This window comes from Labeo rohita, chromosome 16 (genome assembly GCF_022985175.1).
Source record: "Labeo rohita strain BAU-BD-2019 chromosome 16, IGBB_LRoh.1.0, whole genome shotgun sequence".
Taxonomy (NCBI): domain Eukaryota; kingdom Metazoa; phylum Chordata; class Actinopteri; order Cypriniformes; family Cyprinidae; genus Labeo; species Labeo rohita.
Window position 1 is genome coordinate 29,233,050 of NC_066884.1, and position 27,629 is coordinate 29,260,678.

General features: G+C 34.6%; 2 protein-coding genes across 5 annotated transcripts in view; one reads left to right on the plus strand and one right to left on the minus strand.

Annotated features, from left to right (window-relative positions):
- Positions 1–2,022: 2,022 nt before the first annotated feature.
- On the minus strand, positions 2,023–14,009 carry abhd5a (abhydrolase domain containing 5a). 3 transcript variants are annotated; one of them, XM_051131859.1, is made up of 8 exons: positions 13,934–14,009; positions 13,499–13,579; positions 12,414–12,499; positions 10,917–11,289; positions 9,791–9,945; positions 6,008–6,119; positions 5,676–5,862; positions 2,023–4,744 (listed from the first exon to the last, which is right to left on the minus strand). In XM_051131859.1, the coding sequence occupies exons 1-8, from the start codon at positions 13,963–13,965 to the stop codon at positions 4,655–4,657; spliced, it is 1,116 nt and encodes a 371-aa protein (XP_050987816.1). In that variant the 5' UTR covers positions 13,966–14,009; the 3' UTR covers positions 2,023–4,654. The 3 variants fall into 3 exon arrangements, with proteins under 3 accessions (XP_050987816.1, XP_050987818.1, XP_050987817.1); XM_051131861.1 differs by having other exon boundaries at positions 13,482–13,579; positions 13,934–13,978; XM_051131860.1 differs by lacking the exon at positions 13,499–13,579 and having other exon boundaries at positions 13,934–13,979.
- Positions 14,010–14,511: 502 nt separating this feature from the next.
- ano10a (anoctamin 10a) overlaps positions 14,512–27,629 on the plus strand; it is a 41,079-nt gene continuing 27,961 nt past the window's right edge. Inside the window, exons 1-11 of one of the 2 annotated variants that reach the window (XM_051131353.1) lie at positions 14,512–15,011; positions 18,288–18,438; positions 19,951–20,148; positions 20,829–20,963; positions 22,649–22,768; positions 23,151–23,484; positions 23,763–23,998; positions 25,642–25,697; positions 25,955–26,029; positions 26,168–26,350; positions 26,594–26,785. In XM_051131353.1, coding sequence (XP_050987310.1) covers positions 18,300–18,438; positions 19,951–20,148; positions 20,829–20,963; positions 22,649–22,768; positions 23,151–23,484; positions 23,763–23,998; positions 25,642–25,697; positions 25,955–26,029; positions 26,168–26,350; positions 26,594–26,785 — 1,668 coding nt within the window. In that variant the 5' untranslated portion in view covers positions 14,512–15,011; positions 18,288–18,299. The remainder of the gene's footprint in view (positions 15,012–18,287; positions 18,439–19,950; positions 20,149–20,828; positions 20,964–22,648; positions 22,769–23,150; positions 23,485–23,762; positions 23,999–25,641; positions 25,698–25,954; positions 26,030–26,167; positions 26,351–26,593; positions 26,786–27,629) is intronic. The other variant, XM_051131354.1, reaches the window with a different exon arrangement.

Below are 27,629 nucleotides of genomic sequence, written 5' to 3' on the forward strand. Positions count from 1 at the left end.
GTTACTGTTTTTACTGTATTTTTGATCAAATAAATGTATTTTGTGAGAATAAGACACCTTTCAAAAACACACACAAAATCCTACAGACCTCAAAAGGTCTATTTTGTCAAATCGGAGCACAGTTTAAAATCTAGAACTGCAAATGAGACTTGAGAGCTTACTAGAGACAAGTGTGAAAGTAAGAAACTTGAGCAAAAGTCTCCTTTTAATCTCATTGCTGTCTAGGAGAAACAGATCAGATTTTCTTTTCCTAAGAGAGTGGAGTGGGCTGTTTGAAAGTGTATGCTTTTAAAACCATGCGCTCTCTGTGTAGGTACTACATTTAATGAGGCTGACCATAAAAAGCAACTATATTCTATGAAAGTATGTATGTATGTAGTATGAATACAATATGGACAATCTGAACATCGGTGTACAAATCTTTTTTACCATTGGCCTCATGAGATGACCATCAACCATCTTGTGTACCAAATCAGCATATTACCAAATTATTTCTATAAGAAGTTTTGCCATCACAGGAATAAAATACTTTTTTAAAATATATTATTATAGCATACAGTTATTTAATTTTACTTAAAATTGTAATACTATCACTGTCTTCACTTCATGTTTTAATCAAATAAACACATGTGAGCATAAAACAAAACAAAACAATCTTACCAAGCCATTTTGAACGGTAGTGCATACACGTACTGAACTGAAATCAATGAAGTGAAAAAAGCAGCTCCGTATTGCTTCGTGAATATACCATTGTATTGCTTCGTGAATATACCATTAAAGCTCTTCACAAACAAACCACACACTATTCTGTGTGCACTTGTCTGTATATTCCTGTCATCGACCAAGCCTTCAACTCATGCACACAGGGTCTGTTGCATTCTGTTAGGAACGCAGGTTTCCCAGAACATCTTTCCATGTCTTATCAGCAAATATTTATGATGCACCATTTGAGAATCGGACACCTAATAGTCCACGCACCGCAAGACTATCATGTACTTTCAGGGCTAAAATGTGCTTTTTACTTTAACTCAGTAAAGCACTCTTGGTCATTCAGTGTTACCGCATGCACAGGAAGTGCAGTTATAAAGTGCTTCCTGTGGGTCGAGCTGGGGGGTCATATTATTGATGTAGCGGATGTTATAATGGCTTAACATTGCCCTTGATGCTTAACTGCATTGACTCTATAGTCAGTGTCAGTAAGTGTGTGTGATTTAACTGCATGGACTCTGAGTGTATGTGTGTGTGTTGGTGGGGGTGGTGCAGGGCGGTAACATCCCTGCAGTGTTACATTGTGCCCTCTTGTGGATATGAACAGACATTATGTACAGACCTTCAGAATGGTGACCATTCGACGCTAAGAACATATCGTATCTGTAGTTTTGGATGAAAGCCTAAGATATCTTTCCACAAAAGGAGAGTGTTACAAAAACATAAGGAATACTTAGACATTTATCAATGCTATAGGTAAGGTAAAAAGACATTTAATGTACAATATAAATTATGACCTGCAAATCATGAGAGCATTTTCCACCTGCTGTGTCATAACGGTTTCCAGGCAACGGTCTGGCCACAATGAGTCGTATGATGAGGGTGTTTGATATGACCCTCAGGACAGGGGGCAGCTGTATTCAAGAGACTCACAAAAGAAGTTTATTATTATTAAAATTAACAATAGACATTTGAGTTTCCACATGAAAAATAGATTTGTCAAAACTGGAAAAATATAATCGCAAACAAATGTTGTTTACAAAATCTTTATGACAGCCTCAATTTAATTCAAAATAATATTGATATTAAAATCACTGTTCTTTACAAAAAATGCCCATTTATCACTGAATGCCTTTGCAGAATATTGACTTTTTTCCCCAAAGCATTGCATTTGCATTGGTTTTTTTTTTGCTTGAATACTTAACAGACTGTAACCTGGGGCTCAGAACCTTTATATCAAATTTGTGAAAACTGTAACACCAGCCTGCAGATAACGATGAAGGCAAGGTGGATTTTAAATGACAGAGTAGACGGCTAAATTATAGATGTTTTGGAAACTGAGGCACTTAAAAAAGATTTTGCGGGAATCTTACATGAAACTGTTCAGGTTACATTAAGTAAAGCACTACAAGTGAACTCCATGGCCAGAGAACATACATGCTTTCTGTTGCTCCACCTGTCTCCCTTCTGATCCGAACAAGTTTATAGTTTCATGAGGTAGAAAACAAACAAAAAAAGCTTTAAAAGCTCTAAAACACATTCATGATAGTTTAAAAAAGTGAATAAAAATATTATCAATACTAAAAACAGTTAACAAGGGATTTTTTTTTAATGATAGCTTCATTAAAGTGCCTAATAGCTCTGATTTAGAGAATTTTGTCTGTGGATTATATGTATATATTAAGTTCTATTCTATAAAGCTAATAATCACTAATCACACATTTTTTTATAAAAAATATCATTTTTTTCACATTAATATATCATCATAATCATGTGACATGCACACTGCAATTTAAGGCTTATCTTACGTATTTTTGTGTTGTTTTTAGTCAAAATATATAAAAATTCTTAAATCAAGATGCATTTGCTAGATACAATGGCATTTTAGTGTCACGTAAAAACAAACAAAAAATTTTAAGAATGCGAGAGCAGAATATTTTGAAAATAAAGTTGAAATATTATGAGAATAAAGTTGAAATATTTTGTGAATACAGTCAAAATATTTAGAGAATAAAGTTGAAATGTTTCGAGAATGAAGTCAAAATTATGACAATAAAGTCGAAATACTACGAGAATAAAGTCGAAATACTACGAGAATAAAGTCGAAATTACAAGAATGAAGTCGCAATATTACGAGAATAAAGCTGAAATACTACAAGAATGAAGTCGAAATGTTTCGGGAATAAAGTCAAAATGTTTCGGGAATGAAGTCGAAATGTTTTGAGAATAAAGTCGAAATGTTTCGAGAATAAAGTTGAAATGTTTCGAGAATAAAGTCGAAATATTTAGTAGTGAATAAAGTTGAAATGTTTCTAGAATGAAGTCGAAAATATTTAGTGAATAAAGTTGAAATATTTCTAGAATGAAGTCGAAATGTTTCGGGAATAAAGTCGAAATTACAAGAAAAAAGTCACAATATTATGAGAATAAAGCTGAAATACTACAAGAATATATTCAAAATAGTTTGTGAATAAAGTCATAATGTTTCGAGAATGAAGCTGAAATGTTTTGGGAATAAAGTCAAAATTACAAGAAAAAAGTCGCAATATTATGAGAATAAAGCTGAAATACTACAAGAATAAAGTTGAATATACGTAGGATTATTAGCAGAAATCATACCATGTGTCATACTCGCAGAGACAGTATGCTTGGAAATATTATTTAATGTCTTCGATTGCATTTGTTATTTGTAGTGCGCCAGCCCCCCAATAGCAATAAGCTTTGTGCTTTTGGTACTTTTAACATAAAACAAAGTCTCAGCTTTCAAAATCAGTTTTTTAGCGAAATACAAACTATGTGTCTTACAATAACGTGTTTTTAAAGCTCTTTAATGTGGCTGGACAAATAGCTGTATTCATGTAAATCAATTCATTAAATTATTTCTTTGTGAAAATTCCACCACCTGCTCCGCAAAAACGTCTAATTGTAATAATTTTGTGCTTTGTTGCTTTTAATAAAACACAGCTCAGTTTTCAAATTCTGTCGTTTTATCTCTAAATACAAATTATAAATGTGTTTTTCCTCTTCATTTCAAGTTTATAAAAAGATATAAAAGCGAAGAAACATAAGAAGGAATGAATAAAAAAAAAAAATCAGTATAGCCTAATTTAATGAAACAAATGTCTCATTTTTATTATCGGAAAGATGACTGACTTAAATCAAACTGAAGCGAATACAGCCATCTGTCACACCACATTAAAGAGCGTGAAAAACACATCATTGTCAGACATATTGTTTATATTTCGCTATAAACCCTAACAGAATTTGAAAGCTGAGACTTTGGAATTTCTTGCAGAGTTCCCAATCCGGACCATTTGGGCAATAAGATAGAATAGACTTTCAAAATATTATAACTTTAATCTCATAATTCCTACGAATTAATTCTCACAATTTTGACTTTATTCTCAAAACATTTTTGACTTTATTCTCATAGTATTTCACATTTATTCTCGAAATACTGCAACTTTAATCTCATAATCTTAAAAAAAAAAAAAAACTATTAATATAGTATTAACATAAGATGTTTAATCTTGTTTCCTGGGGGTAAAAAATTCTAAATTAAGCAATTTAAGTAAAATGATCGGCCAGTAGGGTAAGAAAAATAATCTTGTCACTTAATTTAGATTTTTTTCCCTTGGGAAACAAGACTAAATATTTCACATAATTTTGATTATCTACTAGAAACAAGACAAAAATACTAAGTAAGATGAGCCTTTTTTTGCAGTGCAAACTTACTGTTTGGCACAAAAATGTTTTACAAAAATTCAGTAGTGGTGCAAAACAAACATGTGGTTTTCAAACCAAGTGGTTTTCAAACTCTCAGGTCCAAAATTAGGATGCCACGAAGAAAATCTTCTGACATGCCCAACTTGATGTGGAGATACACAGTTCTGCGGAAAGCCGTGTTTGAAGAGTTCCCGACAGGAAATACCTTCACCATCATTCTTCAGCTTATTGTTTCACAGATATGAAGTATCTTCTGGTTGAAATCCTCTGGCTGGTCAGCATACACATAGTGTCCTGCACCTCGTATGGCCTAAAACCAATGCATGTCAATAAGAAGTTAAACATTAGTTAAACAGTACACAGGCACAGAATACCAAGAAAACAATATGGGTATCAGAAGTGCCATAATAAATGGTGGGTGTTTATTTTGAACCACAGCCACAGATAGTGATGTAAAATGTTGCAATATTGTTGCTTGGCTCTTTTTGTACAACTAACTTTCCTAATAACTCTAAGATTACACAATGGCATTGCAGAACTAGACTAATTAGCTCAGTTTTTGTGTTGAGAGGAGTCAGTCTGGAACATGAGCACAGTCATTGTACAAAGACCTTTGTTTTTGGACTGCCAATTCAAGCAATTGCAAATCTATTTCCACAAGACTGTCTGCTACCAACATTAGAATTTATGCAAATTAAACTCCCACTGGGAGTAAGAAGTTACTTATGAAAGTCATGTCATCCAGTCAAAGCTCCCAATGACGGATATCTTGCCTATCATCATGTGGAGTCATATCATGCACTAAAACGGAAATGCTGTCACGTGATCTTTAAAAATCATCCTCTTTGCTTGAGAATTGAGATGTTTTGTGTTGCTCACACACCAGTGTGTCTCAGAACTGTGTCAAAAATAGTATTTAAATAGTCTATCCTTCAATAATAGCCTCTCTGACAATGACAAGGGATCTTGATAAAAATAAACTTCAGTCACTCAGCGCTAGAATCCTTTGAAGGATATGCAGAGGGGTAGGTGCTACACACATCCAGAAGCAGCGCTGTCTGGCTTTTTCCTTATTTCTCACTGTGACTAGGTGTACCAAGCTTCTGAACAAATATGGACAGCCATGTGTCATAATACCTCAAGCTGTTATCTTAAAAGATCAAGTATATATGACCCCTTTAAAGCAATGCAAAAGTCTCTATGAGTGACAGTGTGTGTTAAGCAGTGAATGGAGAACTCACAATGATCTCTACATAGGAGTTTGGCCTCATTTCTTTGATTGAATTGCCGGAGTGGCCATCTATGCTGGAGCGTGAGCCATAGATCACCGTAATGGGGATGTCGCTGTGAATCAGGCCAATTCTCTGCAGCATGGGCCTCTTTGCCCAACCATACGGAATGGTCATGTTTTTAAAGGCTGTTTCACCGCTACAAAAATTAGAATCATAACAAAGAACAGACCATTATGAGCATTTCAACATTCACACATATATTTCTTGAACAAGGCCATACACTACAAATGCATAATATAGATAGGTAGATAGGTAGTTAGATAGATAGACAGATTTAGTACCTTGGACTTTGGACATTAAGATGGTAAATATATTCTGTCACTCTGTTGTCATTAAACACAGCTGCAAATTTCTTTTTGAAGTCCGGTCTCAGAGTCTGCACAAGAGTGGGACCTACAGAACAATGTGAACACACATCTGTAAAAACTAAAAACTGAAAATCCACCTGAAATCGATCTATCCAAAAATGATGGATCACCCATAAAATTTTCATCTTATCATCAATTCTTCCCTTCATGTGTCACATGTTCCCATAGTCAGTGACTAATGTCCAGCTCCATTCAGAATTCTGCAGAACTCATCAGAAAGCTCTCCAGATTGGACGTCCATCACTCACAAAGTTCTACACATAACCATTGGCGACTCATTAGAAGAGGCAGCAGGGAGCACAGCATACTCAAAATTTTGACGTGGAAAATGGAAGAACAATTTAATGGTAATAAATTCCCTAATTATTCATATCTTCAGAATGTGTATTTCTTGTTTGTAATGTTAATGATGCAATTACTGCCAATGTAATTACAAGGAAGCAAATCTGATGAGATGGAGAAGGGAAGCGAGAGGCACAATCCATAGGTACTGTAGATTCTGCTTCTTTTGGTAAAAAAAACAAAACAAACAAAAAAAAATAATACAGCCAACCACCAATGAGTATTTTACTTATTTACCATCTACAGTGCACATAGAAATAAAACAAAAATGCAAAGGTGGCTAAACTCCCTTGATATATCAAGAATTCATTGTATAAATGTTATTTACATTATATTATTATGAACTGCTGATAATCTAGACAACTACCTAGTTATAAAGGGTGGAGCAAATTGTAATATATATTACAAGTTGGACGTATAGTACACTACCAGTCAAAGGTTTTTCAAAAGTCAAAAAATTTTACTTTTTTTTTCTAAAGAAGTCTGTTCTGCTCACCAAGCCTGCATTTATTTGATCCAAAGCACAGTAAAATTTTTGAAATATTTTTACAATATAAAATAACTCTTTTATATTTGAATAATATATTTTAAAATGTCATTTATTCCTGTGATTTCAAAGGTGAATTTTTAGCATCATTAATCCAGTCACACGATCCTTCAGAAATCATTCTAATATTCTGACTTGTAATATTCTAATACTCTGCTCAAAAAACATTATTATATGTTAAAAACATGCGAGTAGATTTTTTTGCAGGTTTCCTTGATGAATAGAACGTTCATAAGAACAGCACTTATCTGAAACAGAAATCTTTTATAACATTATAAATTTCTTTATCATCAGTTTTGATCAATTTAAAGCATGTTTGCTAAACAAAATATTAATTTCTATAATTTCTTTAAAAAATATAGAATATATTAATTATAGAAATATATATATAAATGTATATATATATACGTACATACATACATACATACTGACTCCAAGCTTTTGAATGGTATAGCGTATAATGTTGCAAAAGCTTTTTATTTCAGATAAATACTGATCTTTAGATCTTTCTATTCATCAAAGAATCCTGAAAATTTACTCAACTGTTTTAAATATCGATAATAATAATAAAATAATAATAAATGTTTCTTGAATAGCAAATCAGCATATTAGAATGATTTCTGAAGGATTATGTGACACTGAAAATTTAGCTTATATTCAGTTAGAAAGCAGTTATTTTAAATAGTACGCTGTCAGAAAGAAAAAAAAAATGGTACAGTTATGTCGCCGGGACGGGACCCTTAGGTACAAATATGTACTTTTAATATGTGCCTTTAAGGTACTAATATGTACCTTTTAGGGGTAGGCAAGGTACAAAGATGTTCCTTTTCACATTTGTACCTTAGGGTAGAATAGCAGAAAAAAATTCTTTAAAAATATAAAAGTAATATTACTGTTCAAAAACTTCTGACTGGTAGTGTACATCATACTTTACCTGCATACATACAGTAAACTCAAGTAATGTGATATTTCGTGGCTGTGTGATTGTTTATACTGTTGCAAAAATGTATCAGTATAAAGCTGGATATATAAGTATGTCCAATGTTATCTGTATATACAGTATACTTGCGTAGGGTGATCTATAATACATATCTCAGCTGCTTGATTGCTTGTATCTATGCAAAATATAATCACCCAGCTCTAATCTGCTAAATGTGACTATAAGGCATGAAGATAAGAAGAAATTATTAAAGTGCCCCTATCATGCCATTTCGAATATTGCCATTCATGCAGTGTGTAATGTAGCTATGTCAATGCAAACGATCTGCAAAACTGTAAAGCCTAAAGTACACGATAAAGTTATTGTCTCCCAAAAAAAAAGAATCGACTCGTTCCGATACGCGCTGTACGCGGTAGACCGATCACAACAAACTGGGCCAACTGCTTATGAAAATGAGGGGTTTACAGAGACTGAATTGTTGAACTGCTTCGAACGAATCGTTTGAGAATCGGAAAATGAGAAAATGCAAAATGAGGGTGATATTAAATGCATATTTTGAGAAGACAAAAGCGTTGTTTGACCTTACATGCATGTAAACTTATTGTAGGAGACTCCCAAAACCATATTAGGAATATTAAAAATGGCCTAATAGGGGCAGTTTAACAATAACATCATGATTTCTGTAAAGTTTCTTTGAAACAGTTTGTACTACATTTGTTTTATACACAAATTCAAATCAAAGGAAGACCCACATCAAGCAATTTTCATTAAACAGCAGACAGTGCCAGACATGATAGATTTTGTGGTAGGTGAGTGTAATTATATTCATATTGTCTTGCTGTAATTTTCTTACATTTTCTGTCTAAAAGATAATAAGAGAGGCCTTTTTAAGCAGTTACCAAGAAAAAAGAAAAAGAAAAAAAAGGGAGAAAGACAAAAACGAAGAAAAACAAACAACATCCAGGTCCTCAGAACTCAAAGTTTAGTGCGCCTCCTTCTATTAAAAACCCAACAGCCACTACTGCACATTGCTATTGAGTTGTTTATTAAAGTAGCTTTCAATTAATCACAGTAATCACAGTAGTAATCACATATCATAGTAATCATAGTCAGTTTAACACTTTCAACTATATTAATCTATTTTCTCTAAAAATCAGCAAATAAAATGTGAAAAAAAGTCTGATTCTGTCTGGGCTAGCTTGTGAAGTTAGAACAATCCTGAGTCAGGGGATTTCTGGGTACGAGGTTATGCCATTTCTAAAATACTGGGTACTTTCTTCCCAGGTGATATTATACTAAACTAGCAGTAAACTAAGATGACACATGAATTTTGGACTGATCTCAAATTTAGTTACAACATGATCAAACATTATCGCTTGAAAAAAAAAAAAAGGAAAAAGAGAGAACGAGACATGAAATATTATCCCATATGAGTTATTAAAAAGCTAACTTGATAAAATATGTTTGGAACATCCTCATTAATATTAATCTATGAACTTCAAAAAACAAACATTCAGATTCTGGAAAATCCTAGGGTTACTGCCAAAGCCAATTTGTTCTTGCAAAACAATTTTACTTCAGCATATACACAGAAGGCAATGTGATTAAGATATGAGATATGAGACAGGTAAAAGGTATGATAAGAGACATGCTCCAATTACTGAGGGAATCATTTTAGTGAAACTGCAAGCACATCGTCTTGGCTAAATCTGTCCCTTGGTTTCATTAATGACAATCTTTATCAAATGGTTTTCCACATCATTTAAGATATACAAGCACATCTTGAGCCTTAAGCTATCATTTCTCTTTTTCTCATTAATACTTTTATTACATTTGATTTGCATTCTCAGATTAGAGTAAATCTTACCTAAAGGCCCAGCGAGCCTGAGACCAGCGAGAGGGTTGAATGGGCTCAGCATTGCCCCTATAGCTTTAATCCAGACAGGAATGGGTCGATCTTGGTCTCCTGGGTCAGGACGCTCTGGAAAACCCCACGGTTCCACCAGAATCAGGTGCTTTACTCTAGACATTGGGTTAAAAAGGACATGTGTACTAAGTCTATGGCATGTTTTCAATTAGATCTGTTTTTTCATGGTCAGTTTCCAGCAAAATTAGTTACACCAACTAAAACCATTTTTCTACTAATCTTTTAAAATAAAAATCTTTGTGGAGAGGATATAAGTGAAACTACACAACAGTAAACAAAAACACTGCAAGTCTAATGCCGTTGAAATCTGATGCTAACAAAAATAGTTCCGAATCAAATTCGGAGGTAAAACTGCTGACAGACGTAAAGGATGTGGGAAATGGGGAAACAGGAAGGATGTGAAGAAAAGTGGTTTACATTCAGAGTGCACAGTTACAACACAACAGCACACAGAAATTAATTTCTATTCATCAAAGGGCTGATTTAAAAATCAGATTTAAATTGGAATTCAGGTAATACACAGGATACAGAACTGCAAATGATAAATATGAATTTAAATTTATGGAAGTTATATATTTGAAATTAAATATGTGACCACGGTCTACAAAAACAGTCATAAGGGTCATTTTTTTTGCATTTATATCATCTGAAAGCTGAATAAATAAGCTTTCCATTTGTATATGGTTTGTTAGGATAGGACAATATTTGGTTGAGATACAGCTATTTGAAAATCTGGAATCTGAGAAGGCAAAAAAAAAAAAAGACGCTTTTACAGTTGTCCAAATGAAGTTCTTAGCAGTGCATATTACTAATCAACAATTAAGCTTTGATATATTTACGGTAGGAAATTTACACAGTATTTTCATGGAACATGACCTTTACTTAATATCCTGATTTTTGGCATAAAAGAAAAATCGATAATTGTATTGTTGGCTATTGCTACAAATATACCCATACGACTTATGACTGGTTTTGTGGTCCAGGGTCACATATATATTTCATTTCATATATATACACATTACATTTCACTGAAGCTGAACTCTTTTCATTCTCTTTAGTCGCAAACCTGTTTGGGTATGTGATTGCGTAGGATGCAGCCAGATATCCTCCTAGGTTATGGCCTAACATAATCATACTTTCCAGGCCCAGTTTCTCCCTCCACTGTTCAATGGACTCCACAAACTGGAGCTCAGCCTCCTGTGCATCTGTGTTAAAGTGAGGTCTGCTGCTCTGACCAAAGCCCAGCAGGTCGAATGCGTAAACGGGCCTCTGCTGAGAGAGGGAGTCCAGGTTCAGCGCCCAGAGTCCCACACCGCCCCCAAATCCATGCAGCAGCACCAGAGGGGTCTTATTTTCCATTGACCCCTTAAATATCAATGTCCACAGTTTGTTTTCATCAGATATGTGGACAAACTGCCTGCAGAACTTGTTTGTGGTTTCTGACAGAGGAATAAAAGGAAAAGAGAGGGAAGAAATAAGTTTCTTCTTTACAGAGAAACAAAAAAACATGCCAACTTATTAAACTAATAGGTTTAGTATTTTCTATCTTTTACACACACACAAACATTGGTATTCCTATCATTATGGGGACATTCCATTGGTGTAATGGTTTTTATAATTTACAAACTGTATTTTCTATCCCCCTACCCTAAACCTACACTTCACACAAAACGTTCTGCATTTTTAGAATTTTTTTTTTTTTTCTTTAAACACTTCATTCTGTTCGATTTACCTAAAAAATGTCCCCACAAGGTCAAAGTTTTCTGGTATTACTATACTTGGTAATGTATACTACACGTTGTGGCAAGTACACACACACACACACACTGTTTTTAGTATTGCTCCCACAAGGCTTAAATACATATACACTATTTTATGCATACAATAGAGACATATACACTTATAATTATATATTTCTTTTTTAAATAAATTAACAAACAAATATTTTTAAATAAATTAATACTCTTATTCAGCAAGGACGCAATTGATCAAAAGTGAGAGCAATAACATTTATAATGCTACAAAAAAATTCTATCTTAAATAAATGCCGTTATTTTGAACTTTCTATACATTAAGACTAGCTCTGCTGTGTATATTCTGTGTTTAATAAATCATTCTGCACTGCGCATTATTCTTACACAGCATTCAATCAGTTTTCAACACTGATGATAAAAAGAAATGTATCTTGAGCACCAAATAAGCATATTAGAATGAATCATAGACAAGCCTCGATGAAAATTCATTGTCATCAAAGACATAAATCATTTTAAAATATTTTATAATAAAAAATGGCTATTTTAAATTGTTGCAATATTTTACAATATTTATGTTTTTTACTGTACTTTCTTTTTACTTAAGAAAAAATCTTTAAAAAAAAAAAGAAAACATACTGTAGACTGTATATAACTATGACATTATTTTTAATTGTAACAACAAAATTAAACTGAAAGCTACATCAATATACATTTATCATCATCAGTTATGTGGATAATATAACTCTAGAGCCAGCCTAATTTGACTTTATAATTTGATACAAAGAAATGGTACAATGGTGGTTACTCACGCTGCAGCATTTTCTCTTCAGCCTCCTTCAGCTGGCTCTGAGATGTCGGGCACCAGGAGGGCAGCCAGCCAGTGATCCACCATGACCTACAATATAATTAAAGGTGAGCCTCTCATTCTTGTTTTAGTTAGAAAGAAACTAAAATGATATGGCTGAAAATGCTTGTTCTTTCAATAATAATAATAAGAAGAAGAAGAAGAGAAAGAAGAAGAAGAAGAAAGAACAACAACAACAACAACAAATACATACATAGGAAATACTAAGGAGGCACATGTTAAAATCTATTTTCATAGCAGAAATATTTAAGATCTATATCCATCAGAAATTACTTTATAAATCCCACTCTGAAAAATCAAAGCAGCATTGTGTTGTAAAAAAAAAAAAGTACATTACAGTGCCCATGTTATACATATTACAAGTTAATAACATATTTTACTAAACTATATATTACTAATGACAATGTTTATTATGCACACTTTCACAAAAGAATCATATTGAGTATAGGGTACTGTGGGGCTATACATCCCAAAGCTAAAGAGAAACCAAAACAAACCAGTACTTTCTTGAACAACCATTGCTGCCCTAAAGCATACGGTCATCAAGAGCAATGACTGATTCATTAGAATGACAAATTGATATGGGTCTGTCATTGAATCTTTTTAAAAATGTTGCTAATTTAGACAGTTAAGAAGAATCTATGAAACTATCATATTTATTTTGAGTTAAAAGACTTCATTAATCAGCTTGAACAAAACTGATCAGTTTTTAAGAACCTGTAGAATAAAAACATCACTGAGAAAAGACACTCTGACCACACAATGCCACCAAAAACACTATTAGGCCAGCAGAGAAAAAAGACAGAGAAAATAGTTTTCTATAAGCAGAAGGGAAGAGATTTGTTAGATTTGGAGATTTGATTTTGAATATTGATTCACATTAAGTAGTCCTACATGCTGTTTATTAGGATTACATTGTTCTTATGTAATAACATGAACACTGTAAAGTGACCAAAACATGCTACTGGTACTGTAAATGGTAATGGCACTTAGTAATTGGTTTATGAATTACCTAAGGACACATTTTACCTCAATGTCTTGTCCAAGAAACAGAAAACATTGTAGAAGAGACTACGAATACCGAGTAACATCAGTACACGTTGTGCCAGTCTAAAGCCAAAAGAATGTGAAAGAGCTGTCAATCAAACGACTGTCAATCAAAGACACAGTAATTATATTACAGTGAATCCAGGCAGTTAATCATTTAGTTCGATATTAGTTGAATTAAAATATTTATTTTTAAAAGGGAGTATTAAAACAGACAATTGTAACAATTAAAGCAGACTTTAAATAAGTAACACAGAATACAACAAACATGTTACGTTACGTTTAATTGATCAACACTGACAGTACACAAACAGTTCGCTTACACGGTGCAAAATAAAACTGTAACAACGCAAATACGCTTTAATTTACGTTTTCATCCTGAATGCTTTTGTGTTTAATTTAGAGGGTCACACTTACCCCGTGTCCGCTAACACTGTCTCCTCAGCCATGTTTTCAACCCTGTTTGTTGTTCAATCAGACAGCAATGTCCGAATCGTGAACGTGTTATTGTTCTAATGAGTCGAATCTTTCTATTGAATCGGTTGAATCAGTTGACAGAAAATAAACAAAAAAACAAATAACAAAAAAAAAAAAAAAAAAAAAAAAAAAAAACACTCCCGTGAAACTCTCACGAGGTTTCGCAGGGTAGCGACAAAATAACTGCTGGGATAATTAAAGAACTACTTTTGTACTGATATTTATGCATTCGTGCATCTGTGATATCATGAATTGTGCATTGCTCTGTAACAACTATCTTGTAAGGCATCCATAAATATTTCAGTGTCTATTGTAACTAAGTAAACAGTTTACACATAAACTAATGACATAAAGAGAGAAATAGTGGTAACCATTCAGAGTTTCGACCCATGTAATAAGCCAGCGAGTCATAGGCTTCGCGAATCAGACTGGTTCATTATAAAGAACCGGTTCAAAAGAGTGATTCACTCACGAATCGGACAGCACTACCATTGATCACGTGACAAAAGCGTCAACAGTGAACTCTGATCTAGACTTCCTAGCTGGCTAGTGATTATTATCAGCGTGAAATGTACAGTCCAGAAGTCGTTTTCACTTCATACGTGTTGTTTAAATACACAAATAATGTTTATTTTCTTTTATGTTAAAACGAATTTATAATGGTGCATGGCGCATTCGCGAATAAGTAGAGGATCTGTTTCAAGCGCATTTACTGTAGGCTCGACTGCACAATTAAATCAGTGTTTATAAATCACTCACAGTTGTAACAGTTGTTATATTTATGTGTCTGTATAACAGGTTTGAACGGTGGGTGGGTGTGATCTAGAATTAGGGCTGTGTCATCTCGATGACGTGGATGAACTCAAGTCAGCCTTAACTTTAAAGCTCTCCGGCTCATACGCTTGAATTAAACAGTGATTAAATCAAAGTTTTGAAATCAAGTGCCTTAAATGGGCCTCTAAAGCGCTGGACTGACGTCTGTTTCGCTTTCCGGACAGCTGATCGCCCGTGCAACACTGTAAGTAGACGTAGTTTACATGTCAGTGGGGTTTCAGGCCCGACATACGGCTTGTATCTTTAATATGTGACTTTACAAGGATTTAAACTTTGCAAAGTGGTCGCAAAAGTGACATCTGTGGGTTATCTATCCCTATAAATGTAAGTGGGATCATATAGCCTGTCTTTGTATGTTTCCTTGTCGGGTATGCATGCTTAGCTCCGCCCAATAATCTGTCAGTGAAGTCAAACCTCGTTGACTGTCATCAGCCAGGACAACCAAGGAAATGTTAAATGTATTGAGATTCACATGCTTCATGTTTCCTGAGAGATGTCCACAAACTCTGGGATACTCCAGCAGGTTTAGTTTTACTGAGATCTTCTTTGTTGTTTTCTTGCCACACCCTTTCATGCAATGTTACATTTTTTGGGACTTTTTTTGCATGTTAAAGATGCATGCATCTTCAAATGGTTCATGTTATGTTGAACATATACTGAGATAATTCACTAGCAGATGCATACATGCATTATTAATCACATTAGGCGAGCAGCAGGTAGATACAAAATAATACACACACATATGTTTTGTGCCTTTATGGAGACTTTCCATTCACTTATGTTGTTTTAATATTGAAGCAATGATATTTCCTATCATATTTCCCATAAACTTAACCCTCACAGAAGGCATTTTGCATTTTTAGATTATTTAAAACATAAAACATAATCTAGAGTGTGATGTAATGAATAACAATGGAAAGTTGACTGCAGAAAATAAGTACACCCCTACATTAGTGTCTTCTTGATGTGTTTCAGTAGTTCTTATAAAAATATTCGGTCCTACTTTATATTAGGTGGCCTCAACTAGTGTGTACTTACATGAAAACACATTATTCTGTTCATATTGTATTGCAAAACACTTTTGCTGCTACTGAGGTGGGATACAGATAAGGTTAGGAGCAGGTTTAGTGGTATAGGTAGGTTTAAAGGTGGGCTAAGGTGTAAGGGATGGGTCAGCAGTGTAATTATAAATGTGATTACATAAATTAATGACAGATGTAATAACATGCAGGTATTTTTTTTTTTTTTTTAATATAAGTATAATGTAAAATGTGTATGTATACAGTAAGTGCATTGTATCAAATGATTCATTTAAATGTAAGTACGTAGTAGTTAAGGCCACCTAATATAAAGTGGGGCCAAAATTTCTTATAGCAGCTAGAAGAACTGTGTGATGAGGGTTTTCTTTCATGTACAGACCATAACAACATTTCAGTTGGATTGAGGTCTGGGCTTTGATTTGGCCATTCTAGACCTTTCAGTTTCTTTCTTCTGAGACATTCTTTTGTGGATTTTCTTGCATGTTTAGTGTCATTATCATGTTAAAATTTATGGTTCAGCAACATTTTTACTGATGACCTCACATTCTTCCCAAGCTTTACTTGGTTTAATGTGAAATTTAAGTTTGCCAGGCCCTGAAGCATCTTGATCTCTGGTCTTGGATGGCTTATTTGTGAAATGTCAGTTCCATACTAATATAAAAAACAAAACAGTACTACATACATATGTGCACTACATATACACTTAAGGGATACTTAAGTATACGTAAGGGGTAATGTCGGTCAGCTGATCATTACCACAAAGTTGATTTCAGAGTGGTATTGGGTACATTACTGCTGGTCAGACTGGGGAAACAAGCTTAAACCAGCTTAGTTTGTATAAAAAGAAAGACACCACGGTGTGATCCAAGAAACACGAAAATAGCACTTGTATGTTGCTTTATAGACAGCAGCAAAACATAGAGCTTAACAGCCATTATACAAAAAGATTTGACTGCCCAGTACCACGACTGACCAGTAACAGAATCATAGAGAAACATAAAGAAGTATTTACAAATTACTATAGCACTTAAAAGCACCAGCTCATTAACAGTATCTTCTAAACTTGTCATCAGTTTTGTTATTGCTTGTATCACTTTAAACCTATTTTTTTTTAACATTTGACTATAAAAATGGATACACGTCGTTCGAAAGTTTAGGTCAGGTCAGTAAGATGTTTTAATTAAATTAAAGAAGTCTCTTATGCTCTCCAAGGCTGCATTTAATTTAATATTATGGAATATTATTACATTTTTAAATAAATAACTGTTTTCTCTTTTAATGCGTTTTATTTTATTTATTTATTTATTTTTTTGTCGTGCATTTTTCAGGATTCTTTAATTAATAGAAAGTTCAAAAGAACCGTATATATATATGACAGTATATAAATATATTCTAAAGGTGCAGTTGACATGAAAATCACCAGATGCAATCCAACAACCCAAACAATCCATACATACAAATAAAACAAAACAAATAATTTAAGAAATTAAGTTATGGAATGACATGGGGAAGAAGTATTGAACTACTGAAATTTATTTAATACTTCGTACAAAGTTCTTTTTTTGGTAATGACAGCTTCAAGATGCCTCCTGTATGGAAAAACTAGTTACATGTGTTTCCCAGGTGTGATTTTGGCCCACTCTTCCACAGAGTCTTCAAATCTTGAAGGTTCTGTGGTCCTCTTCTGTGAACTCTGATCTTTAGTTCTTATTTTCTATTGGATTCAAGTCAGGTGATTGGCTGGGCCATTCTAGCACCTTCTGAAACTAATTGAGAGTTTCCTCAGCTGTGTTTGGGATCATTGTCTTGCTGAAATGTCCACTCTTGTTTCATCTTCATCATCCTGGTACTGTATGTGTTGGGACTGAACCACCTAATATTAATTTCCATAGACAAGGGGCAGGACTGCTTTCTAATTACTGATAGATTTCAGCTGGTGTCTTGGTTTTCCATGCATTGTTGCACCTCCCTTATTACCTTCCATATGTTCAAAACCTTTTCCCTGAAAAAAGTCAACGGCACCTTTAGAAATATATTTACTGAGAAAAATGGTGACATGTTCAATACTTAGTTTATCTGCTGTATATGAGTCATACAGTGAATTTTCTACTGTATGATATGTATTCATCATCAAGCAGTACATACTCTAATGTATACTTATTTTTAACCAGCCATGAATTTAACCAGAATAACCTATCTGTTAGAATGATTTATTTGCATGAGTCTTCTAAGCAGTTATGGATGCAAATACGGCTTGGTCTGCACTGCATAAATTGTGTGGTGTTACTTGTGGTGTTTCATTTACTTTGAAGTAAAATCTCACCCTGTATCTTTTGTATTTTGTATTGTCTTGAGAAGAGTGATATGTTTTATTTATAAATTTTATGCCCTGTGCCTCTTCTCGTCTGTGTGTAACACAGGGATCAGGAAAAATGCAACTTGGCTTGTCGTTTTCTGACAGTGATGTCTCTTCGTTCACCCCTTTGGTGGTCCTGGAGCTTGCTGATGACACCAAAGCAGAGGCCATCACTTGGTTACTAAACAGGATCAGAGACAAGCAGCAAAATGGAGGTGAGAGCCCTGGCATGTTACATCTAGGGATAGAGGCTGACAGGAACTGAATATTTTCTGAAATATCTACTAGCCTTCTGAAGTTGTGTTTGAAGACCATTCTTTGTTTTTTTGAGCCTCTGTCAGTGTTACTCAACCACTGTGAGCCACCAAACGTGAACGTTGCGTTTCACAGAGGTCAGGGACATAGGATATCAAATTCTGCCTGTAGAAGAAATACAAATGCAAAGTTACTTCATACATATTGCTTGCGCAGATACTTGATTATGACAAACAGGAGCAACTGTTTCATATTAACTGCTCAGTTCTCTATTTGTTAATTAAAATAGTCTGAGACTGCAGTGTAAAATGGATATTAATAGTTCTGTAATTAATTTTTATTGTACTTAAAAGCTGTGATAAATGATAAAGTACTGCTGTAATGTTTCAATACTAGAGAACAGTAATATGAGTTGCTATTATATGAAGCTGTTTTTATAGGAAAATTAGGAACAGATGATGGTTCAATGACATGATGCTTGTTTATTCAAAAGTACATTAAAAATGCATTTTATACACAATAACTTTAATATGCCTCTTCTTTGATAAGCATGTTTACAATTTCAGTTCTGTATTAAAATTCATTTGGGGTTGTTCCAGACAGTTTGTAATTTTATATGAAATTTTATATGAAAATTAGGAACAGATGATGGTTCAGTGACATGATGCTTGTTTATTCAAAAGTACATTAAAAATCCATTTTATACACAATTACTTGAATATTCCTCTTCTATGATTAGCATGTTTACAATTTTGGGGTTTAACTTATTCTGCAACTGTTCAGATGCAATATTGAAGAAAAAAAGAAAACAATTCAAATATGAAATTCCTGAAAATATTTGTCTACAACATCAAAGTCATGAGATGTAACCACTATGCTGAAAAAAGAGAGAGAGAGAGAGAAAAAGGAAATGAATCCCTCATGACTGTTCTCTGGTGGAATGAGCTGCCAGTCCCCACCCAACATGTCATCACAAAATCTTTTCTGCATTTCACCTCTGATTTTTCTTGTTTACTAAATTAGATTTCCACTAAACATGAACATGTACTATGAATATTGCTAGATCTATGACAAATTGCTTGCAGTCTTCCTATATAAGGATAAATGAATAAATATGAATGTAAAATGGTCAGAAAGTCTCCTAAAAAAACAGACAAAATGACAAAGCCTGACAAAGCAAGTATAATATTTTACGAGTTAATAATTAAATTTTAAGAATCATTATTTTTTTTATATGTTCTAAAACTATATGAAGCTAACAAAACTACAAAGAACTTGGCACATGTGGTTTAAAGTAGAATTTCAAAAAAATTGTCTGTTTAATATTATTATAGGATATTGCCTGCACATGCACATTTTTCTTTAGTGTGGACAATTGTTTTTATTGCCAAAAATTGTATGCACATTTATTCTTTATTGGAAATTTGACCTTGTGGAACATGTATTTCCTAACACTGTGATTCTGTTTACAGGAGCAGAGTTGTTGGTGGATCAGCTCCTGTTTCCAGCTCAGGATGGTCAGAAGTCTAATCCAAATGTTTTTGTGGTGGGCTCCACATTGCAGAGGCTCTTAAATGGAGCTGAGGATGTAGGCTTGTTTAAGGAGTTTCAAGATGGGACAATGAGAGGATTCACTTATGTCAACAGAGAAAGCTTCAGAGACTTTAATGGTGAGATTTAACTATAACTAGATATGAGAAATATGTTTATTTTAAGAACCAATTCTCCCTATTAACTAGTTGCTTATTAGCATGCATATTACTACACTCTAAAAACAAATGGTGCTATATAGCACTAAAAGTGGTTCTTTGGCTCGTAATCATAGCGGAACCACTTTTAGTACTTAAAGCACCTATTTTAAAAGGTGCTATATGGCACCTTTGTCAAATTCAGAGGCTTAACAGGTTCTTTGTATGGCAGTGGTGCTATATAGCACCTTAACGACCCCAAAGAACCACTGAAGAACCGCTGAAGAACCAGACAGGGGCTTAACCGGTTCTTTATACACTAACGGTGCTATATAGCACCACAATCACACCAAAGAACCGCTGAAGCACCATTTTTTTCTGTGTGTAGCATGTTGGCTGTTTATTAGTACTTATGAATCACATAATAATGCCTTATTCTGCATGGCCATATTTTAGATCCCTTAATTCTATCCCATACCTAAATTTAACAACTACCCTACTAACTATTAATAAGCAGCAAATTAGGAGTTTATTGAGGCGAAAGTTGCAGTTAATAGTGAGAACTAAAGTGACTGATTTTTCTAACAGGGATACATCAGGGTACAATATGGTAACTGTATTGGTTCAGGTTGTTTTATAACACTATTACATTGTGTTCATAGGAGATGGTGAAGGATTTCTCAGTAATGCAGAGTGTCAATACATTATCAAACATGAGTTGGACACACTTAGGGCTAAGAATGAAGAGCATGTTCCAGGATACCCTAAGCTTAAGCTTTACCCAGGAAAATCAGTTGGTAAGTGCATTTCTATAACCAGCTGAATTAGATAAATACAGAAATTAAAACTTTGGAGTTGCTGTGTGTAGTTTGTATATTACATTTTTCCAAACAGTTATAAACATTTTGGCTCTTTTATGCTTTGATCATTGTTTTGTTTGTGTGAATGGCCCGGTATAAGAACATTACATCAAACAGTGGTCTGTATATTAAAGTCAGCTTCAGAATTTCAGCTTCTAAATCAAAATTCACACCATTTACATGTTCTGGGTGTTATTTATCTGTGCCTCTTGTTCCTTAAAATTGTTCATCCTCATTATCTCTAATCAAAATGTAATAAATTGCTAGAGAGGGAATATATATATTGGTATTTTTTATGTACTGTTAAAAAGTATACTGAAATAAGCTAGCAGTATTTGGTAGGTCATGTGATGATGGTTCACTTGAGTAGGAGACCCTGCCCTTGTAGAATAAAGCATAATTTTTAAAACACAATAACAGTATTGTTGTAAAAACAATATCATTGTCAGGGTCGTGTGTGGGAAGGAGGAGCAGGGACGAGGAAATCATACAAAACGTGGTTTAATGAGATAATCCAAACGGGAACTGGAACAGGAACAAACTGGAACAGCAGGGAAAACACAATCCAACACAACGAAACTAACATAAATGACATTAAGCGACATTATAAGAACAGACCATGACCTAGGAACTGAACCAAACTATTATAGGAAACTAATGAGACACAGACAGGTGTACGTGATTAACAAGTGACGACATAACAAGAAACGGAACAGGAAAGACCAAATAAAGACACATGAGGGAAAAACCAACAAAACAGTCCACAGGGGTGTGACAATCATTTTGGATATTTGTCAATATTATATTAACATAAAACTGTCTTGAAGTAGAAAAAGCACAGCTTTGAGAAAACGTAAAATTAGTCAGCAGCTGAAACTCAACACATCACCATTTAGATTGTTATCTTTGCTGTTTAACAATATTAATTGTTAATAATTGTTAATTGGGAGATCAAATGCCTATTTTCCACAAGTTGGTATGATTCTTTAGGGTCTTCATGAAATGTCTGAAAAACACTTTGGTTAAAATTCCTTAGTGGTCGTGTAAAACAGCACTCTTTTTACTTTGTCAAAAACAGCTCTGTTCAAATCGACCCATTTCGGTGTCTCTTTAAATGATAATGAGCTACTGCTTTTGTGTATTTGTTTTACCATCAAAAACAAAACTAATCCACTGCGTTCTTAGTGGCTCTGATGTCAGGTGAAAATTGTTCACTTTTACATCCAACTACAGTATGGCTTACGAGACGTTGTTGGTACAGCTGCTCGAACGCAGAGAAATGACAGTCAACGTACAGCTGGCTAAGGGTGGAAATTTGCTAATACGAGACAGTCCTTAAGCATTTGTGTGCGGGGGCCAGAAAAATGTAAATGGCTTGATAATTGTGACTGTTTTGGTTTTTGAGGGATTCTAAAAAAGGAGTGCATGGATTTTTATCATTGTAGGGTGGTTGTGTCCACACATTGCTAAGACACATGTATATGCAAACACCATGTTAAAGTGGATTTTGCTTCCGATGTCCACTTTAATATTTTTTATTCACTTTTTTTTTTTTTTTTTTATTGCACAGTGCTGTTTCGCTTATATTTTAAGTTACATTTTAATGGTAAACTCTTTTCCAGTGCGGAGGTTGCAGTCTAAAGGTGTCCTAGTCCAGTATTTTCCTCTCCACGACAAAGAAGACCTTAAAAGACTCTCGTTCTCATGGTACAAAAAGATCAAATTGTCCTTCCAGCCACTGGGTGAGTCACTCTGTCTGTGTGTGCTGGCAGCATGAACTTTAAACCTACCTCCAGACTTTATTATCAGGTTTCTGATATAACATACTGTGAAAAGAATTTCACAAGAATTTTGGTTATATAAGTACAACAGAATGTCTTTTTTGGTAGGTGTATGTGTAACTATTCTCTTGAGTTATTGTGGGAATTCAAAGAGCATTGTTGACTGCTCAGTTAATGTAAATGTAAAGTGATGCAGATTTGTACTTGCATCATCTTAAAAAAAAAATACACCAGCTTAAACTTAAAGTCTGGTGTTTATGAACATTATACACATGCTTTGAAACTGCAGTGCACTGCCATATATTAATTTAAAGATGTTCTCTTTATGTCCTCTATGATGTAGATGACATCAGACATTATTTTGGTGAGGGTCTGGCGCTCTACTTTGGATTTCTGGAGTATTTCACGTATGCCTTGGTACCCATGGCCCTCATCGGTATCCCTTACTACCTCTTTGACTGGGAGGACTATGACAAGTATGTGCTGTTTGCTGTCTTCAACCTGGTCTGGTCTACAGTATTCTTGGAAGTCTGGAAGAGATGCAGTGCTACATTAGCATATGGATGGGGAACTCTGAGCCGTAAAAAAGCGTTTGAAGAACCGAGGGCTGGATTCCACGGAGCTCTGGGGTTTAATCCAGTCACGGGACGAGAGGAACCAGTCTACCCTAGCTCAAAGTACCAATTTTTTAAATGTTATCGTGTTTTGGAAGAAAAAAAATGGCATAGTTTTAGCAAGACTGTATATAGGCACATCTTGGTTAGCCTCAAGATGTGTAGATTTTCAGCATGCAGTAATTGAGATTTATGTACTCACATTTATTGATTGATAAATGTAATAATAATACACAGAGCTGCCTATTCAAAATCAATGGCAAACAAATATAAGCATGATAAATATGGGAAGTGTTCTAGATGCTCAATTTGTTTTGACAGTGTTTGTTTTTCCACGACAGGCGGCAGTTGAGGATATATTTGGTGTCCGTTCCATTTGTTCTGCTGTGCCTGTATCTGTCCTTTTACGTGATGATGATTTACTTTGACATGGAGCACTGGGCCATAAGCATTTACAATGAAAGTCCAAACTTTGCAACCAGCATTCTGCTGTTTGTACCCAGTATCATCTACGCTGTGGTCATCGAGATCATGAACTTACTGTATCGCTATGCAGCAGAGTTTCTTACAGACTGGGGTGAGCCTGAAACTCTTCTTGTCTTTGTTTCCCATTCTTCTTTTATCATCTTTTCAGTTAAAATTGCAATTATAACATTTGAAGTCAAACTGTGAGATATACAGTATCACATTTCAGCAATGTTTTTAGTATATCTTCTTAAAGGAGAAGTCCACTTCCAAAAATAAGATTCACATATAGTATGTACTCACCCCCTTGTCATCCAAGATGTTCATGTCAATCTTTCTTCAGTCGTAAAGAAATTATGTTTTTTGAGAAAAACATTTCAGCATTTTTCTCCATATAATGGACTGATATGGTGCCCTGAGTTTGAACTTCCAAAATGCAGTTTAAATGCGGCTTCAAACGATCCCAAATGCAGTTGTAAACGATCCCAGCCAAGAAAGAACGGTCTTATCTAGCGAAACAATCTGTTATTTTAATAAAAATAATACAATTTATATAGTTTTTAATGCCAAACGGCAGTTTTCCACCATGGTAATGACCCCAAACACACCACCAAGATGACAATTGTCCTGCTGAGGAAAGTGCAGGTGAGGGTGATATGACCTGAACCCTATTGAGCACCTATGGGGCATCTTCAAACGGAAGGTGGAGAAGCAGCATGTGTCTAACATCCAACAGCTCCATGATGTCATTATAGAGGATTTGAAGAGGATCCCAGCAACAACTTGTGCAGCTCTGGTGAATTTCATGCACAGAATGATTAAGGCAGTGCTAGATAACAATGGTGCTAACACAAAATATTGACACTTTGGACACAGTTTTGACAAGTTTACTTAGGGTGTACTCACTTTTGTTACCAGCTGTTTTGACAATAATGGCTGTATTTTGAGTTATTTTTAGGGGACAGTAAATATACACTGCTGTACAAGCTGAACACTGAGTACTCTAAAATATATCAAAGTGTCATTTCTATAGTATAGTCCCTTGATAAGATATACTAAAATGATTGCTGAAATGTGATGGGTGTACTCACTTTTGTGAGATACGGTCGCTATAATGACATGTAATATCACATAGAAAGATATAAAGCCACATAGTAAGATTTAAAGTCACTGTTGGGGCATATAAAGTCTCAATTATGAGAAATACAGTAAAAAATATGAGAAATAAAATTTTAATTATGAGATATTAAGTCTAAATCAGTGGTTCTTATCATTCTTAATAGCACCCTCAAAGCAATATTTGAAGGAAACTATTTCTATTTTCCTACTGCTGGAATATTTGCTGTATTTAGGACAAAGCTGTTTTTGAATTTTAATAGATATATTGACGTAACATGGTTAACCACTATTCATTTTGCGATCCTGCAAGTTATCCTGCATATGTTGTTTAGTAAAAGGAATAGTTTTTGAGGGAAGATAAAAGTTAATATTATTTCAGTTTATATTTAGGTTTTATTCATTTTAATTGTGACATATATTAAAAATAATTTATTTAAATAGTTTTAATTAATTTAGCTTCCCCCAAGTGGGCTCTGGCCTTCCTGGTTGAAAACATATGGTCTAAACTTTGCCATAGTGTACTGTACATGCTATTAATGCCTCATACTAATTGTTATTTCACAACAATTATTTTCCTTCTATCTTCTTACCTTCCAACATGGAGGTAAATCACATTCCTTGTGTTTTGTTTTTCAGAAAACCACAGACTGGAGTCATCATTTCAAAATCACCTTGTGCTCAAGGTTTTGGTGGTACGCGTTTAAGTTTTGTCTGTTCTTACATTTCTGCCTATAATATAGGGTTCCCACTAATTTGAAAACTGTGATTTCCATGCATGATTATTTTTTTTAAGTAATAGCCTAGTAAATCTATCTAGTAACTATAAACGACTAGAATAGTAGTAGAAATGCATGTAAAATGTAGGAATTTTGTCATTATTAAAATTATGCAAATAGAAGTGAAAATTTAGGTTTAATTATTGTTTGTTTTTTGATTTGTTTGTTTCCAGTTTAACTTCGTAAACTGCTTTGCCTCTCTCTTCTATATTGCCTTTGTCATGCAAGATATGGTGCTTTTGAGACAGGTCAGTATTTCAGACTAAGCTCAGCTGCTCTGACAAGCAATAAATCAAGTGTAGTTGAATGATTTAATTAAAACCTACTTTACAAGATGCCTTATGGTTTTAAATGGAAGTAATTTGTCTGTGTGTGTGGATCGTCAGAGTTTGGCCACTCTGCTCATCACCTCTCAAATCCTGAATCAAGTGATGGAGGCGTTCCTGCCATACTGGCTGCAGAGGAGGAGGAACAAGAAGGTTCATAAGAGGATGAGGAGAATAATGGGTGATAAAGAGCTCCCCCTACTGGAACAAGTTCAGCTGGAGACTGAAATGAACACCTATCTGGTAGGACCCAGTAATCGTTATCAGTTGGGTTCCTTGGGTTGGTAAAATATATAATTAAATAATTGTAAACAAAAAAGATTTTCTGAACAAGCACCTAGGATATACACTCTTTTCCCTTAAGTCCACTTAAAATGAAAAAAAAACCCCCGAAAAAAAACCCACTTAAAAAAACAGAAAGTATTACTTGACCATTTCTGTCCCTTTCTCACCTTTAAAATTCTCTGAAATAACTTTGGTCATCAGGGCACGTTTGACGACTACCTTGAGCAGTTCCTGTTGTTTGGCTATGTGAGTCTGTTCTCCTGTGTGTATCCGCTGGCTGCTGTGTTGGTGGTGCTGAACAACATCACTGAGGTTTATTCTGACGCCTTCAAGATGTGCCATGTTTTCAAGCGGCCTTTCTCAGAACCAGCCGCGAACATCGGGGTGTGGCAGGTGAGAAAACCTCATGAGAAAGTCTCACATCCAGAAGAGCTGATAATTTAAAGTACTTTAAAGAAAGCTTAAAGGGATAGTTCACCCAAAAATTGAAAATTCTGTCATTAATTACTCACCCTCATGTTGTTCCAAACCCGTAAGACCTTTGTTTATCTTTGGAACACAAATTAAGATATTTTTGATGAAATCCGAGAGCTTTCGTAACTACCACGTTCCAGGCACAGAAAGGTAGTAAGGACATTGTTAAAATAGTCCATGTGACATTAGTGGTTCAACTGTAATTTTATGAAGCTATGAGAATGTTTTTTTGTGCAGAAAAGGATAAACTTTATTCAATTTATTCAACAATTTCTTCTCTGTCATGTCAGTCCTTGATGCATGTTCATGAGAGTACCACGAGACCATGAGTGCTCCTGATGCAGGAGCCGGCGCTCTGACGTAGAACATCCATCTCTCATAGTTTATCGTCTGTATATTCTGGTTTAAATAAGTATGCTGTTGTTTTGTTTGTGGAAAAACAAAATGTGAAATTGAGAAAAGTCTTATAAGCAGCTCTTTTTTATACAATATTGACCATCAAAAATCATTGTAATGGCTTATTTCCACTGAGCGGGTTGGGTCCATACAGTACAGCATGGTGCAGTTCGGGATGGAACACCCTGATCCAGCTTCCGTTTCCACCGCCAACAGTACCCTTACTTGCTAGGCGTGGTGTATGCCAGAAGGAAGCGATCGACGATAAACCTCAACAGTAGCCATTTCTCAATATGACATAAAGCACAGCTCTGCCTCTTTTTTTTTTACATTTCTGTGATCATTTGAAGCTCACATCTCAGAAAAA

What these genes read in the sequence shown, in the direction of transcription:
- abhd5a (XM_051131859.1), bottom strand. Translation starts at nt 13,965, where the DNA reads ATGGCTGAGGAGACAGTGTTAGCGGACACGGG. An exon ending in ACAGTGTTAGCGGACACGGG is followed by an intron (nt 13,580 to 13,933) that starts GTAAGTGTGACC and finishes TTTTGGCTTTAG; the next exon opens with ACTGGCACAACGTGTACTGA. An exon ending in TGAAGAGAAAATGCTGCAGC is followed by an intron (nt 11,290 to 12,413) that starts GTGAGTAACCAC and finishes TTCCTCTGTCAG; the next exon opens with AAACCACAAACAAGTTCTGC.